The 14,761-nt window shown below is 41.6% G+C and overlaps 1 protein-coding gene across 4 annotated transcripts in view; it reads right to left on the bottom strand.

Annotated features, from left to right (window-relative positions):
* Positions 1-4,739: 4,739 nt before the first annotated feature.
* TMCC1 (transmembrane and coiled-coil domain family 1) overlaps positions 4,740-14,761 on the bottom strand; it is a 171,780-nt gene continuing 161,758 nt past the window's right edge. For all 4 annotated transcript variants that reach the window (XM_008697842.2, XM_040628418.1, XM_008697845.2 and 1 more), the window contains exons 3-4: positions 11,178-11,313; positions 4,740-8,768 (exon numbers count right to left, since the gene is read on the bottom strand). In XM_008697842.2, the coding sequence (XP_008696064.1) occupies positions 8,454-8,768; positions 11,178-11,313 (451 nt within the window). In that variant the 3' untranslated portion in view covers positions 4,740-8,453. The remainder of the gene's footprint in view (positions 8,769-11,177; positions 11,314-14,761) is intronic.

Here is a 14,761-nt window from a genome sequence, read left to right as displayed (position 1 = left end):
AAGTTCAACTTCTGACTTTGCCATTCGTGAAATGACTTGTTCATAGGGAAAAACCCACACATTTATCTGAGCTTCTGTTTTTGTTGGCAACATGGAAATTATACCAGCTCCTCTTCAGAGCCGGTACAAGAATGGAAAGTAACACAAGTAGGACTGTGCCTGGCACAGAATAGGGATTCAATAGTGATTTTTAAATTCCACTTTTTAATGAGCACCTGTTATGTGTCAGGTATCATTCCTGACACTGAGGACATAGCCATGAACATGACAATGTCCCTGCCACCGTGCTGGTTAAGAAATCACCAGTAGGGGTGCCTGGGTGGCGCAGTGGTTGGGCGGCTGCCTTCGGCTCAGGGCGTGATCCCGGCGTTATGGGATCGAGCCCCACATCAGGCTCCTCCACTGAGAGCCTGCTTCTTCCTCTCCCACTCCCCCTACTTGTGTTCCCTCTCTCGCTGGCTGTCTCTCTCTGTCAAATAAATAAATAAAATCTTAAAAAAAAAAAAGAAATCACCAGTAAAATTATTAGCCAACTGTATGTGCATCCATTTGCAAGTTTTTGATCCCTATGTCTGTGTTCTTTTTTGTTTGGGTTTTCTTGACACATACTGATTTTTCCATTCCCCAAACCAACTCCAGAGCCAGGGCTGGCCAGGGACCGCCCAAAGTCTGGTTATGGAGCCCCTTGTCAGGTGAAAATGGGAGACAGGATATATTCTGAAGAGATCCAGAGAGACAGGTCCCTGTCCTCAAGGAATTCTTGGTCTATTAATAATATTGAGACCATTTGTGGGGCACTTACTATCTAAGGTATGGTTTTTATTTTTTAAAAAGACTGTATTTATTTGAGAGAGAGAGCGTGAGTGCCCACAAGCAGGGGGTAGGGGTAGAGGGGAGAGGAAGAAACAGACTCCCCAATGAGCAGGGAGCCTGATGCGTTGTGGGGCTTGATCCTAGGACCCTGAGATCATGACCTGAGCTGAAGGCAGACATTGAACCAACTGAGCCACCCAGGCACCCCTGTTTTTGTTTTTTTAAAGTAATCTCTAAGCCCAAGGTGGGGCTCAAACTCACAGCCCCGAGGTGAAGAGTTGCATGCTCTACTGACCAAGCCCGCCAGGTGCCCCTGCCAGACCTTTCAATAGTCTTAGTAACTGGGGCACCTGGGTGGCACAGCGGTTAAGTGTCTGCCTTCGGCTCGGTGTGATCCTGGCGTTATGGGATCGAGCCCCACATCAGGCTCCTCCGCTATGAGCCTGCTTCTTCCTCTCCCACTCCCCCTGCTTGCGTTCCCTCTCTCGCTGGCTGTCTCTATCTCTGTCAAATAAATAAATAAATAAATAAAATCTTTAAAAAAAAATAGTCTTAGTAACTGCTGAAATGAAGACGTCTTTTTTTTTTTTTTTTTTTAGATTTATTTGTCAGAGAGAGAGAGGGAGAGAGCACGAATAGGGGGAGCAGCAGGCAAAGGGAGAAGCAGGCTCCCCGCTGAGCAAGAAGCCCAATGTAGGACTCAATTCCAGGAGCCCGGGATCACGACCTGAGCCAAAGGCAGACGCTTAACTGACTGAGCCACCCAGGTGTCCCTGAAATGAAGCCTTCTAAAGGAAAATCTGATTGGACAGCTTAAACTGAAATTCATCAAGGCAGAAGACTAGATTTTGTCAAGTACTCTTGCTCTAGGATTGAAGGATTCTAATGCCGAAAGTAACAAAGTGTGTTGTTGTTGTTTTTAATAAGAATTGAGGTCTAAGCTTCCTATACCCTCAGTTCTCATACATCAAATAAAAATTTGAAGCTCCTCCTATTATTATAGAATCAAAAGGCAAAAGACCAAATACCTTGGGCAGTATTTCTCAATCACCCGACTGACCCATGAAAAAGAGGCTACTGGTTTCTTACGAAATGACAATTATTTTTAAACACAAGGCTGGGTCACTACACCTCTCAACACCTTTGATGAACTAACTTCTCTTTAGCTATAGGGTGAAACTCAGCATGGCATTCTAGATTTCTTACAACCTGCCCCCCCACCATTGTTTTTAACTTTGTTGCTGATTTCACATTGTTCTAGGCAGCCTGCCAGTCACTCACAGCTCACACCCGTGGCTGGAACCACTCACCTCAGGCTTTCTCACCTCTACAGCTTTAATACTGTTCCTTCAACTTGCAACACCCTCCTCACTCACCACCAGTCATCCCAAACACATCCTCTGCCAGCCCAGATACCGCTGCCTCCTCCACTGAGCCCTTCCCGACTGCCCTGTCAGAGTGCTTCCTCCTCTCCACTCCCACACATGGCCTCTGACTCTGTTACAACATGGATTTCATTCTACCAAGTTCCTTTTCTCTTGATTTAGCACATCTCCAACAGCCCAGTCCTGCACACAGTGGCTCTCAAACGCTGCTGGGTGAGTGCAGGGCTGAGCTGAACAGCCTGTACCAACTACTGCGGTCACACCTCCACACATCCCCTGGCAGCAGGACAGCCTTTGGACCACCAAACCTGGAAACCCAGGCTTCCAGAAGCCTAGTAGGTGGTCCACACTGGGTCTAGAGCCCCTTCTAGGACAATCCTAGAACATAAAATGGTCTATTATAATCTGGTATTGGAAACATTATCAACTCTTTTCATTTCTCCACAATGGACCTATCATTTTCTTTTTAAAAAGTTTTGGTATCTTTAATTAAAAAATAGACAAATATATTTATATTTGAGAAATTCTTATTTTACAGGAGTCAAGCATGAAAGCCCCCACACCCTGGAGTGACTATCTGGGGACAGTTCAATGTGCAGTTTCATTTCTAGAGACTTACATACATATATTTATACAAACGAGAATATTTTCGCATGAACAGGAGACAGTATACTATTCCACAACTGGCATTTTATTTTATTTTTATCATTTAACATACTAATTTACACATGAGGCTGAACATTTTCTTCTGAATGCTTATTGGCCATTCATTTCTTTTTTGGTGAACTACTTCTTCATAATCTTTGCTTACTTTTCTACTGAGCTGTTTTCTTCTTGGTTCCCAGTAACGTATATTCACACATTGTAAACACTCATCTTTTGTTATCTATGTCGCACAGACCTATTTTCCAACACGTTCATTTACCATTTCCTAACAATATAGTTTTGGGCAAGCCACTGAACCCAGGGTTGTTTCCTTACCTAGACAATGGAGACACTACCTGTGTGAGACTGTGGGGAGAAGTGAGAACTTCATGCCAAGTACTAAGCATTATGCCTGGCATTCAAGAAGTACTCAATAAATGTTAGCCACTCTTCACTACCTAGACTTGAGGTCAAAGCTGGCTAGGTTTAGCTTTGCCCACAGAGTTTAAAAGTAGTACACTTGAATCATTTAGGTGAGACATACATTTTCTGGTGGAAATACCCTTACCTGTCTCCCCAGTCTGTTTCCACAATACTTCTCAGATCTGTTACCAGCCTTCCACTCTCCCAAGTTCTTAATGAATGAAAATAAAGCAGGCTTTGAGATTATTATACATTATATAATTATTATAATCAGGCCTGCTCTTTGTACCCATTATGCACTACACAACACTTGGATATATTGTTCATGGTGCAGCCTACTATGGGGTTGGGCAATGTACAACCTGCACATCTGTACATGGCAGCCTGGGCCACATTTCAAGAAATTTAAGGCATTCTCACTGCAATTTAAAAAGCTTTCACAGAGGCTCTCTTTATTTTCACAACACCCACTAGGTAGGATCAAGGTGGGGATGATATCTCTAAGTACAGATGGGGTAGGAGGCAGAGCTAGTAAGCCAGAAGTGTGGGCCCAAATATCTCGGCATTCAAATTGTGGCTATGAAGAACCAAGTTATCAGGTCCCTGTTTTGTATCCTGCCAAAGAAAGGCAAGATGAGAGCTTCTGGATTTCCAGAGGCTTCCCAGAGATCATCAAGGAGAAACCATATTAAAAATTACTACCCCTAGGCTGGCTCAGTCAGTAGAGCAGGTGCTCTTTTGATCTCAGGGTCTTGAGTTCGAGCCCCACACTGGGCAAAGACATTACTTTAAAAAGAAATTACTACCCCTATAACAAAACCATAGATGGGATTTGGCTACATAATAACCCCTTACAGACATATAAAACTTCAAATGTCAAATGTTTTACTAAGTGTATTTATGTACCCATCATAACGTTTGTTTAATTAACAAAGCCTTATAAGGATGGACAGGGACTAGGGAATATAATCAATGGTATTATAACAGCATTGTATGGTGACAGTTGGTAGCTACACTTGTGAGCACAGCCTAATGTATATACTTGTCAAATCACTATATTGTGTACCTAAAACTAATGTAACACTGTGGGTCAACTATATTTCAATAATAAAAAAAAAGAATGGACAGGGATTATTATACCCATTGGGGGTCATCAGATGAATCTGAGGTGGGGGGATACCTCTAAAAAACTCCCTCCAAAGAACTAAAAGGCAGTCTAACCTACCAGTTGAAAGGAATTGTAGCAAAGTGACAATCTGAAATGATGGGTATAAAATCCTGGGAGACAGTGACGGTCACCCAACTATCAGTTATGGTTTCAAGACACTGACTGCGTGCATGTGTGCGTGTGCACACACAAACGCACAGTTTCTAATGTATACGCTAATGGAAGGTTTTTAGACTGACAAACTTGTCATGGAAACTGAATAAATATGCAAAAATAAAGAGCAAAATAAACCCGAGTCCAACCACCTCGTTAATAGCTGAGGTCTTTATTTCAATTTGTATGTACAGTAAAAGTGCTGCTGAGAATATGCAGCAACCAGACAAAACATAAATGTAATTCTCTCTCAACAATTAGCAGCTTAAGATCTATCAACTACAGTGTTAACGTTCACGCGTTCACAAGTGTCATTTCTGTACTTTTCAATTCGTGCAAGTGAGTTTTTATTCTGACACACTTTGATAAAACACACTTACAGTCTAGTAGTCAGTCCTACTGAGGGTATCACCTAGCATACACAACACACAGACAGAAATGTTAACTCTTAGAGCCACATTCAAAATCCCCAGTTTCATTTGGGGGTGGGAACCATAATTTTGCCTGTGTCAATTTGTTGATTATAATATTTGGTTTTGTTTTGGAAGCATATTTCCCAAAGCTGAAAGGTAGCTCCTCACTGGAACTTACTTGGAATTCAGCATTTCATCTGACTGTACCTCAAAGGAATATGAAGTCAGAAACAAAACCAAATGCAGTGAAAAACCACATAAAAATATGCTCATTATTAGGGCATGGCTAGCAAGGAAGGCTTGATCCCAGTGTTTTCCTTGGTATCAGATTTTTACCTCAGTTGGGTGGCAGGGGTACAGGGGAGAAAGAAGACCCCAGTCAAGGAAGTGTAAAATTTAACCTACTTTTGCTTCTTAAGGAGCCAGTGGAGTAGAAAGCCTTCCTTGCTAGGATGCACGGAGTATATACCAAGGAATTGAAATTGGAGCAGACAGAAGTGCCCTTCAATTGAATCATAAAAAAGGTAAAATGTTAGTTATTCTACAACCTGAACAGAGTCACCCAGGCTACCACAGCCAGCCTCAAGCACCAGCACTAACAAGTAATCCAGGAATGCTTCATTTCAAAGGGAATGCACGTAGTCTTTAAAAGAGAAGAAGCATTAAAGCAAGGGGAAATTTCCACTCACAGAACAATTGTTAAACAACCATTAGAGTGAGGTTATAGAAGAGCTTTGAATAGACCAGAATCCAGGAACAGCCACAATGCAAAGAAACACAAAGGCAACAGGTGTGGGCAGCGGGAAGTGGGGGAAGGCATGAAAACAGACTCATGGTTACAAATAGCATTAAATGCAGACAACTGTTGGGCCTGGTGAAGAATCAAGGGACGAGACAGCTAGAAAGCCATTACTGTGACTGACCTAGCCTGAAGCTCCTTCCTAAGACAGTTTGAGAGAGGATGGTGGACAGTTAGCACGGGCCTGTTTGGCTGGGAGCTCAGGGGGCTGTCCAGAGGCGAAAACCTTCCTTTGATAGAAATTGTCCCATGGCAAATGGGAACAATTTCAATCCATTTATCACAGTGACTTCTAGTGCCCACAAAACTTAGTAGCCTCTACACAGTTTAGGGGACTCAAAGGTTCTTCGAAAAACTGGAGGATGGTGGCTTAGAGCCTCTTTTTGATGACTTTGTGGGGCTCTCTTCCCTACTCTGAGTGATCAAGCTAGAGCGGAAGGTTAGGAGAAACTATGCTAGTTTGACAAGGTCATGGTGTCCTTTGGCACTCCTGCCTAAAGTCACTGCAATATTTTTAGGCAAAGTAAACATTTAAAATACATAGGCATGGGAACAATTTGGTTTTGGCCTGAACATGAATTGGTTCCAATTATTTTTTAATAGAAAAATCATCCTTGTGGTCCCTGCTCTGGGTACTAATTTTGAGAGGTCAACAGAGCTAACAGGTTGTACTACAATCATCTGGGGATGGAGTGAAGATTGGGGTACCTGAGTTAAAATATCAAAATGATTATGGAAACAACATGCTGACTCTGAGAAGGCCAGCCTGCCAAAGCCACAGGAAGCTGGAGCTGTCATGTAAACCATCCTCTCAGACAGAGAAGGCAATGCTAATCTAGTTCCAAAAGAATTTCCTGGTATGGGAAGAATAGGCAAAGCGTGCTCTGCTACTCTTTTCAGGACATATTATGTGCCCCTTGCTCATCACTTGGTTGCACAGAACTGAGGCCAAGAGGGAACAGCATTTGTGATTCAATACTATGAATATGAAAAGATTAACCAAGCTTTCTGGACATGCTCTAAAAGCCCAGTTCCATCCTGGTGGAACTGGTCATAGCATGGGGAAGAAGGCTCAGTTGTTTTTTTTCTCAACTGTCTATAAAAGTCCACTGCCCATGGTTATGTTAGTCAGTCTGGATGAATAGGAAGTGGACAACATTTTACACCCCAAACTTGGGTCCTTCTAACCTGACAGATCCTTTTCTGTTCTTTAGGGAGAATCACCTTCAGCTGATTCTCTCAGGCAGACAGAATAAAGCTTTGAAATTAAGGATGCTGGGGCCAAAATGCAGACAGAAGATTCCACATCACTTTGGTTTCAGTAATCAGGGGGTGTTAAAAATAAATTAAGGAAACACAAGGAATTATGTATGACTCTCATAATATAGTCTCAATTTTTCCTAAAGACAACCCCAGCCCAAAGTCACTGGGTGAACATTTTCTTGGGGCAAAAAGATCTCTATCCTATCATGCTGGTTTGTGGAAACAGCCTCCTCCTCTCCCTGCACACCCCTTTCCTCTCAACCAAGCCAAGCCCAGGAAGTGGTGGGGTGGGGGTGGCAGGACACCAAAAAGCAGCAGCAGCCAGAAGAGGAAGTCTAAGCTGCATCTCAAAACAAGGGCATCAGAGGGAAGCATTTATAGCAAGTCTTCCTTTACTCAAACTGTTTCAAGACAAGAGGGAGCAGCACACTTAAATATCCACACATTTCTTCATTTAAAAACATCACTTCTTTATTTCAAAGGAAAAATAAAAGACCCTCCCAACCCTTTCCAAAAAAACCCAATAATAATAATAATAATAACAATAATAAAAAATCCTATTAGAAACCATAAGGAAGCACTGAGAGTTTGAGTATTACATTCTTCAAGTATGCTGTTCGGATTTTTTGTTTTTTTAAGTTGGTGACTATACACATATTTAAAAAAACCTTAAAAGTGCGGCCAAGGGATTTTGCTTAAAATTAAGTATTTAGAGGGCTACTTCAAAATACTGTGGTAGGGCTTTGCAGTGATCCTTTGGGGCATGATGCTCTCACTTTTGTATCCTAGCAAAGGTTAAGGGACCAGGTTCAAAAGTGATCATACTTCCAGGGTTAGCATGAGTGGCCAACTTGGGTGAGAAAGCCAGGGAGAGATCCATGTGTTCTTCCACGGACAAGGACAATCCACCCTGAATCCAAAAATTCAGACATGGAATGTGGTAGGATTTCACAGTAAAGTTAGTCTGGGAGGGGGAGAGGTGGTGAGCCCAGACGAGGCAGGGTGTTAGGTTTAACTGGTTTCCCTAATCAGGTTTTTGCATCTTTTTAGTGGGTTTTAGTGCAGTCCTTCAAGCCACAATTTAGAATGCCCTTCAGTGTGCTCCAGATTGTTGGTTCATATTAAAGGACTGTTTTAAGATTTGCATCCCAAGGAAAATCATGCTACATAAAAATGATCCAAGATTTTTGCCCAAAAAACTTCTTGGATAAAATCTAAAAAATACTATTGCAATTGCGTCTCTTGAAGAAAAAAACATTATTCTAAATGTAAACAGATTCACTCAACTCTTTTGTTGTTGTAGAAAACTTCAGAGTAGGTAAGTTGCTGTCTAATTCTTCGCTGCATGCACTCGCCAGAGGGTAGGGGAGCACTGCCTTCTTGTGCCAGCATCATCTGGGGGAGGAAAAGAACCGTTCCACATAGCTGAAGAGGGCATCCCAGTGCTTCCAGAGAAAGGCAATGAAAACCACAAGGAATAAAGTGCTGAACGTCCTGTTGCGAGTCTTCATGAGAGGAACCACGCAGTTGGCTACCGTGGAGACAAAGACCAAAAGGACCGCCATGACAGCCAGAAGGATGTTGATGAGTTTGCCTAGAAGGTTCCGGGCAGTGGCATTCTCCAGCCCTTCCAGCTGAACCACCTGCTGCTGCTGCTGCTGCAGCTCCATCTTGGAGATGCGGGTCTGGCACGCCTCCAGGGCCTCCTGTGGGCCAGAAGAGGGAATAGTTAAGCCTTCTGTTCACACTACTCTGAATAGCTGACGTGCACTTTGGGCAAGCGAGATGCATCTTGAGCTAGGCCAATGATTTTAAATATGCTAGAGTCTTGAATATGAGAGGCCAAATGTGTAAGTCATTATTCAAGCAATTACTATTCACCTAAACTGCCCTCCACTGCATTCTTCACGGGATGGCTCACAGGAAGTAGTAGCCACACTTAGATTTGGTCTTGAACATTTTAATAACAAGACTTCCAGTATATTTTTCTTCCATTTAAAAATTACTAATTTAAGTTGCACAGGACAAACATACTTGGTCATTTCAGATAGGATACATAGTCTCTCTTGATATTTTCCTTAAATCCAGGTCTTGGTCTTGAAGTAACACTGTCAGTTTGACATGTGTTCATTCTTTCACCTATGTTTAAATGCATACATATTTAAGCCTAGGGAAATGTATGGAATTATTTTTTGACTCTCTATCTTAATATAAATAGTATCATACTATAGGAACTAATTCATTAACTCATTTTTTTTTTCACTCAACAGTGGGTCCTGCCGATCCTTTCCATGTCAATGTGTACAGATTTACCTCATTCTTTTTAATTGCTATGTAGCGTTTTGTAGTATGGATAGATATGTCACAGTTTATTCAGCCAGTTCCCTGTTGGAGAGATTTAGGTTATTTACAACTTTTCCACCATAACACTGACGAGGTGAACATCCTCTGGACATCCTTGTATGCACTATCCGTTGTTTTCCAAGTCAAATAAATCACAGACATCAGTGTGTAGGGCTCTCTGATCTGTCTTCATAAGAAGAGTACACACCCCCCACCACCCCTTTTAAGGCTGATCTTTGTAAAGAGGACACTATGCCCAAACACTAGACCAAACATAAATGATATGCTCCCTTCAAGCCATGAGTTTATATTAAATTTACCCTCAACCTTCAGAGGACAGAACCTATCTCCTTAGCTATGGTTAGGCATCCTCCAAAGTTCAGTAGTGGTGGGAGCCCTGCGTTTTCTGGTCTTGGTTTCAATGCATCCTGGTTTCCTGTGATTTGAGATGAAGGCTAGGCACCTTCAGACTGAAGCAAGCTAACGAATGGGCAGTGAATACTACCCCAGCCCGGAATGATCATGGGAAAAAAACTAAAACATAAACAGAATACCAGAGTCGGGAGAAGATGGCAGCTGGACAAATGATCCAGACATTCCCTTGATTCTTTTAGGCTATGATACAAGATTCCTGGACCACGTCCCTTCCCTAAGACTAGCTTATTTCAAGATGCTTTCATGTGAAACCAGCAACTGTTCCCTTAGAAATACCTCCCAACTGGAATAAGAAAACGTTACATATTCTATTTCCTCATAGCATAAACTAAAGGGCCTTAAACATAACTGCCCATTCTCACAAATGGCCTGGCAATGTGCCTGTAAAAGGTTTGGGTTTGGCACCTAGGACAAATACCTCCTTTGCTATAGAAGAAGACAGACAAGATGGCCCTGAGTCTTGTCAGAGAAGCTCCTGAAGCAGTAACCAACAGATATAATAACGCATGTGGTCTTCTATACACCAAGACCTGTGATCCTCAGAACATTTCCTATGAACCCAAGCAAGCATATCACCCCTACATGGTACAGACTTTCAAGAAATGTACCTCATTTGAAGAGTAGGTATATTACTTACAATTGGTATAACCTTCTCTTGATACTCTTACCTTCCCCATCTTCTTTCCTAAACTTTTCAGTATTATGGTAAAATACACCTAACATTAAATTTTAACCTTCTTAAAGGGTACAATTCAGTGGCATTTAGTAAACTCATAATGTTGTACAACCATCATTACCATCAAATTCTAGAACACTTTCATCACCCCAAAAAGAAATCCCCTATCCCTTACCTATTACTCCCTATTTCCCCTCCCTGAAGCCCCTGGCAACTGCTGATCTACTTTCTGTCTCCATAGACTTGCCCGTTCTGGACATTTCATGTAAATGGAATCACATAATATGTGGCCTTTTGTGACTGGCTTTTTTTTTTTTCACTGAGCATAATGTTTTCCAGATTCATCCATGTAATAGCATGTATCAGTATTTTATTCCCTTTTCTTCTTCTCCTTTTTTATTGTGGTAAAAGACACATAATGTAAAACCTACCACCTTAATTAACCATTTTTAAGTGTACAGCTCAGTGGTATTAAATCCATTCATAATGTTCTGTAGCCATCACCACCATCCAACTCCATAGCTCTTTTCATCTTGTGAAACTGAAACTCTGTAGTCATTAAACAAGAACCCCTCATTCCCTTCAACCCCCAGCCCCTGCCAACCACCATTCTACTTTCTGTTAGTCTTTTGTTTTTACAAACCCGATCCTTCATGCTAACCTGGATGTCCCGGGCCCGTTCATAGGACTGATATGCAATTTTCTCTTCCATGCTGGCCAATTCCTGCTTCAAGTTTAAGATTTCATTCTGATGGAGTTCCGTTAGGTCATTTAGTTGTTCTTCTAATCGTTCACATCTAAGAAGGGGGGGGAAGTTAGAATTTTATGCATTCTATATTTTTCCTGGTATTATTCACATCTAATCCCCAAAACCCATTCTGCAAAGGAAGAAAACAAAAGCACAAAGAAATTAAGTCGGTGGCCTGGGATAACAGGGCATGCTAGTGGGGACAGCTCTTAGTCCCTGGAATGGACAGCTCGTCACAAGGCCATATCATAGCAGCAACACGGTTTTTCCACAACCTTCTCAACACAGTATTTGCAGCAATGCCAGCAGCCCTGGTTAGCTTGGAGCATACTCATAATAAATAAGGCAGTTCTTACTCTGTTCTGAGCAGCAAAGGGGAGAGGCAACAACTAGAATATAATTAAGCAGGTCTCATCACAAGATAAACAGCACATATATGGAAACTGACCTTCTAGCAGTAGCTTATCCTGATACTGGACAGGTCACTCACCTGGATGTTCATGGTTCAGAGCCCATCATCCCTACGGCCAAGCACAGAGTCTAGGACATCTCAGTCAACAAATATTTACTGAGAGCCTGCTGTGTACCAGGTATGTTCAAAGTACTGGGAATACTGTGTGGTAAACAACACAGAATGCCTGCCCTCAGTAGTTTACATACTAAGGTGTATGTGTGTTGGAGGGGAGGAGCAGAAGAACCAAGACAATTGCAGGTATGGGTAAGTAAAACGAAGAAGATCAACAGGGGTATATATATGACAGAGTGCCTGGTGGCTGGTTAAGCTGGAATAGTCAGAGAAGAACTCTTCCCTGTTCAGTGCTCTCCAACAATGACAGATGAAACCTGAATGATGATATGAATGAACCTATGAAGATATGGGGGGAGGAGTATCTTAAAGCAGAAGGAATAGCAAATATAAAGTTCTCAAGATGAGAACTAGCTTGGCAGGTTTGAGGGACACAAGGTAGGCCAGTATGGCTATAGCTGAGAAAAAAACAGGAAGACTAGAGGGAAGAACTAAAGTTCCTTGGGAGAAAGTCATTTAATTCATCTGATATCTCTAGCACTTAGGGCTACCTATGAGAAGGTTATCTACATAAAGGCAGAACCTGGCTGGGCACCTAAGGACCAGTAGGACTGAAACAGGTTTAAAGGACAAGATCAGAGATGTTAGGTAGAAAAAGAACATGGGTAAAGGACAGGACGTAGAAATGCACAGGATAACTGGAATGATGGATCTATGTTGGAGAGAAAAGGGAAATCTGGCCTTAAAAAAGGGTAGGTATGGGAGGTGGGATTCTGGAAGAGATAATAAATGGGCCCAAAGCAGATTGCTGATGGAGGGAGGGTGACATGATGAACACAGCATTTTAGGAATATGGGTTATGTAGAGGAGAAGAGGATAGACTGGGGTAGGTTGTGTGTGGGAATTCCAGGAACCAAACAAAGAGCAAAGTAGGTAGGATAGTTGAAAACTATACATTAAAATAGACTGGAAAAGGAACAATAAACACATCTCTAGCTTGTGGTAAATAAAATGTAAGCCTGTCAGACAGAGAGCTCAGCCCAACAGGAGAATATACTACTACTGAACACTAGTGGGGCAAACACACATCCAACGCTAGCACAGAAGCCTCAGGGGACTTTGTATTAAAAAAATAAAAATGACATTTAAAACTACCCTACCTTCCCTTGTTTTTAACCCCATATATAGTACACAAACTTTTAAGGAATACGCAGAAGTTTTCTGTTTAGGGTAATTCTTATACTGCAACATCACTGATATTCTCCCTTCCAATAATTATATAATAAATAATTATGTCTTAAACTCCATTCTCTCTCTTTGAAACAAGGATTTTTATTTAAAAGGCACAGTCTGACCCTTTTCACTCTATTACTGAATCCTACTGAGTTCTCCTTTATCCTTGATAGGTACCTGTATTGCTTTCTTTCACACTGAAATCCTGTTACTGAAGTGACGGAACAGATCAGAAAGTGTTTCCAACCTTTACCTGTAACTTGGGCCGATATTCTCTGTGACTGTCTTTTCACTTCATCTGTTGCCCAGGGCATGTGCTCAGAAACAGGCATCGCCTCTACTGATTTTCTGTCAAATTTTAAGTCTACCAATTGCCATAAGAATATGTTGATATAATACTGCTTTTTCAGGCTCATCCTATTTTATTTAGCTCACTATCCTGTGGTGTTTTTAATGTTTGATGATTTCATCATTCTCTCTCCTTACCAGAGATGAGACTTCATAAAAGGTGTGTTTCAAAGTATCAGTCCCTTGAGATTTAAGGGAAGGGCTGGGCCTAGCAGCAAATAACCCTTCTAAGCTAAGGACTGATGTTGGGTGGCGGGGAGGGGAGCATGGCAGTGGTGACAATCAGTCTGCTGATGAGAACAGACCCATGTGACATCTTTGGCATGTGTTCCATAATTATATAGTCTTTCAGGAATGTTGGAGAATCTTATTTGATATTAAACATGGCTCACACATACCATTAGAACAGAACAAAAAGTAATAGCAGCTGCTGCCATTTATTTAGTGCCTACTATATATCCAAATTCATTTTTTAAAAGATTTATTTATTTATTTGGTGGGGGGAGAGGCAGAGAGAAACTCAAGCAAGGTCTGTGCTGAGTAAGGAGCTTGATGTGGGCTTGATTCCAGGACCCTGAAATCATGACCTGAGCCAAAACAAAGAGTCAGCTGACTGTGCCACTCAGGCACCCCTATCCAAATTCATTTCTAAAACTCCAGGAAGATAGTAGGTATTATCTTCACGTTACAGATAAGGAAACTGAAGCTCAGAGAGGTAAAGTTACTTGTCTAAGGGCACACAGAAATTAAGTAGGGAGCAAAGATTTGAATCCATGTTTGTTTAACTTTAAACCCAAGTTCTTAACCTCTACACCGTGATGCCACTTTGAAACTACTCAAGAAGCCCAGATGAGTTAAACTCCCTTTTATAAGTAAGAAATCTGAGTCAGGTCTATAGCTGATCCAAATTACATAGCCACACTGGGAGGTGGACCGAGCTACAGTGACACGACTGTTTGGAGCTTGATGTCAAGGTGGAGTCAATGGGAGAAGGAATGTAATAACTCTACATACACAGAATCAAAAAGAGGATAATAACAAGTGTTGGGGAGGATGTGGAGAAATGTGAACTCTCATACAGCTGGTGGGAATGTAAATGGTGCATCAGCTTTGGAAAACAGTTTAGCAGTTCCTCAAAAAGTTAAATATAGAATCACTGTATGACCCAGAAATTCCACTCCAGGTATACACTGAAGAGAAATGAAAACTTATTTCCACACAAAAAGGTGTACACAAACATTCACAACAACATTATTCGTTAAGGGCCAAAAAGTGGAAACAACTAAATATCCATCAACTGATGAATGGATAAATAGAATGTGGTACAACCATACAATGGAATATTATTTGGAAATAAAAAGAAATGAAATAATGACACATGCTACAGTAT

This window comes from Ursus maritimus, unplaced genomic scaffold, assembly GCF_017311325.1.
Source record: "Ursus maritimus isolate PB19 unplaced genomic scaffold, ASM1731132v1 scaffold_14, whole genome shotgun sequence".
In the NCBI taxonomy this organism is placed as follows: domain Eukaryota; kingdom Metazoa; phylum Chordata; class Mammalia; order Carnivora; family Ursidae; genus Ursus; species Ursus maritimus.
Note: the sequence above shows the minus strand (reverse complement) of the source record. Positions and strands in the feature narration are given on the sequence as shown.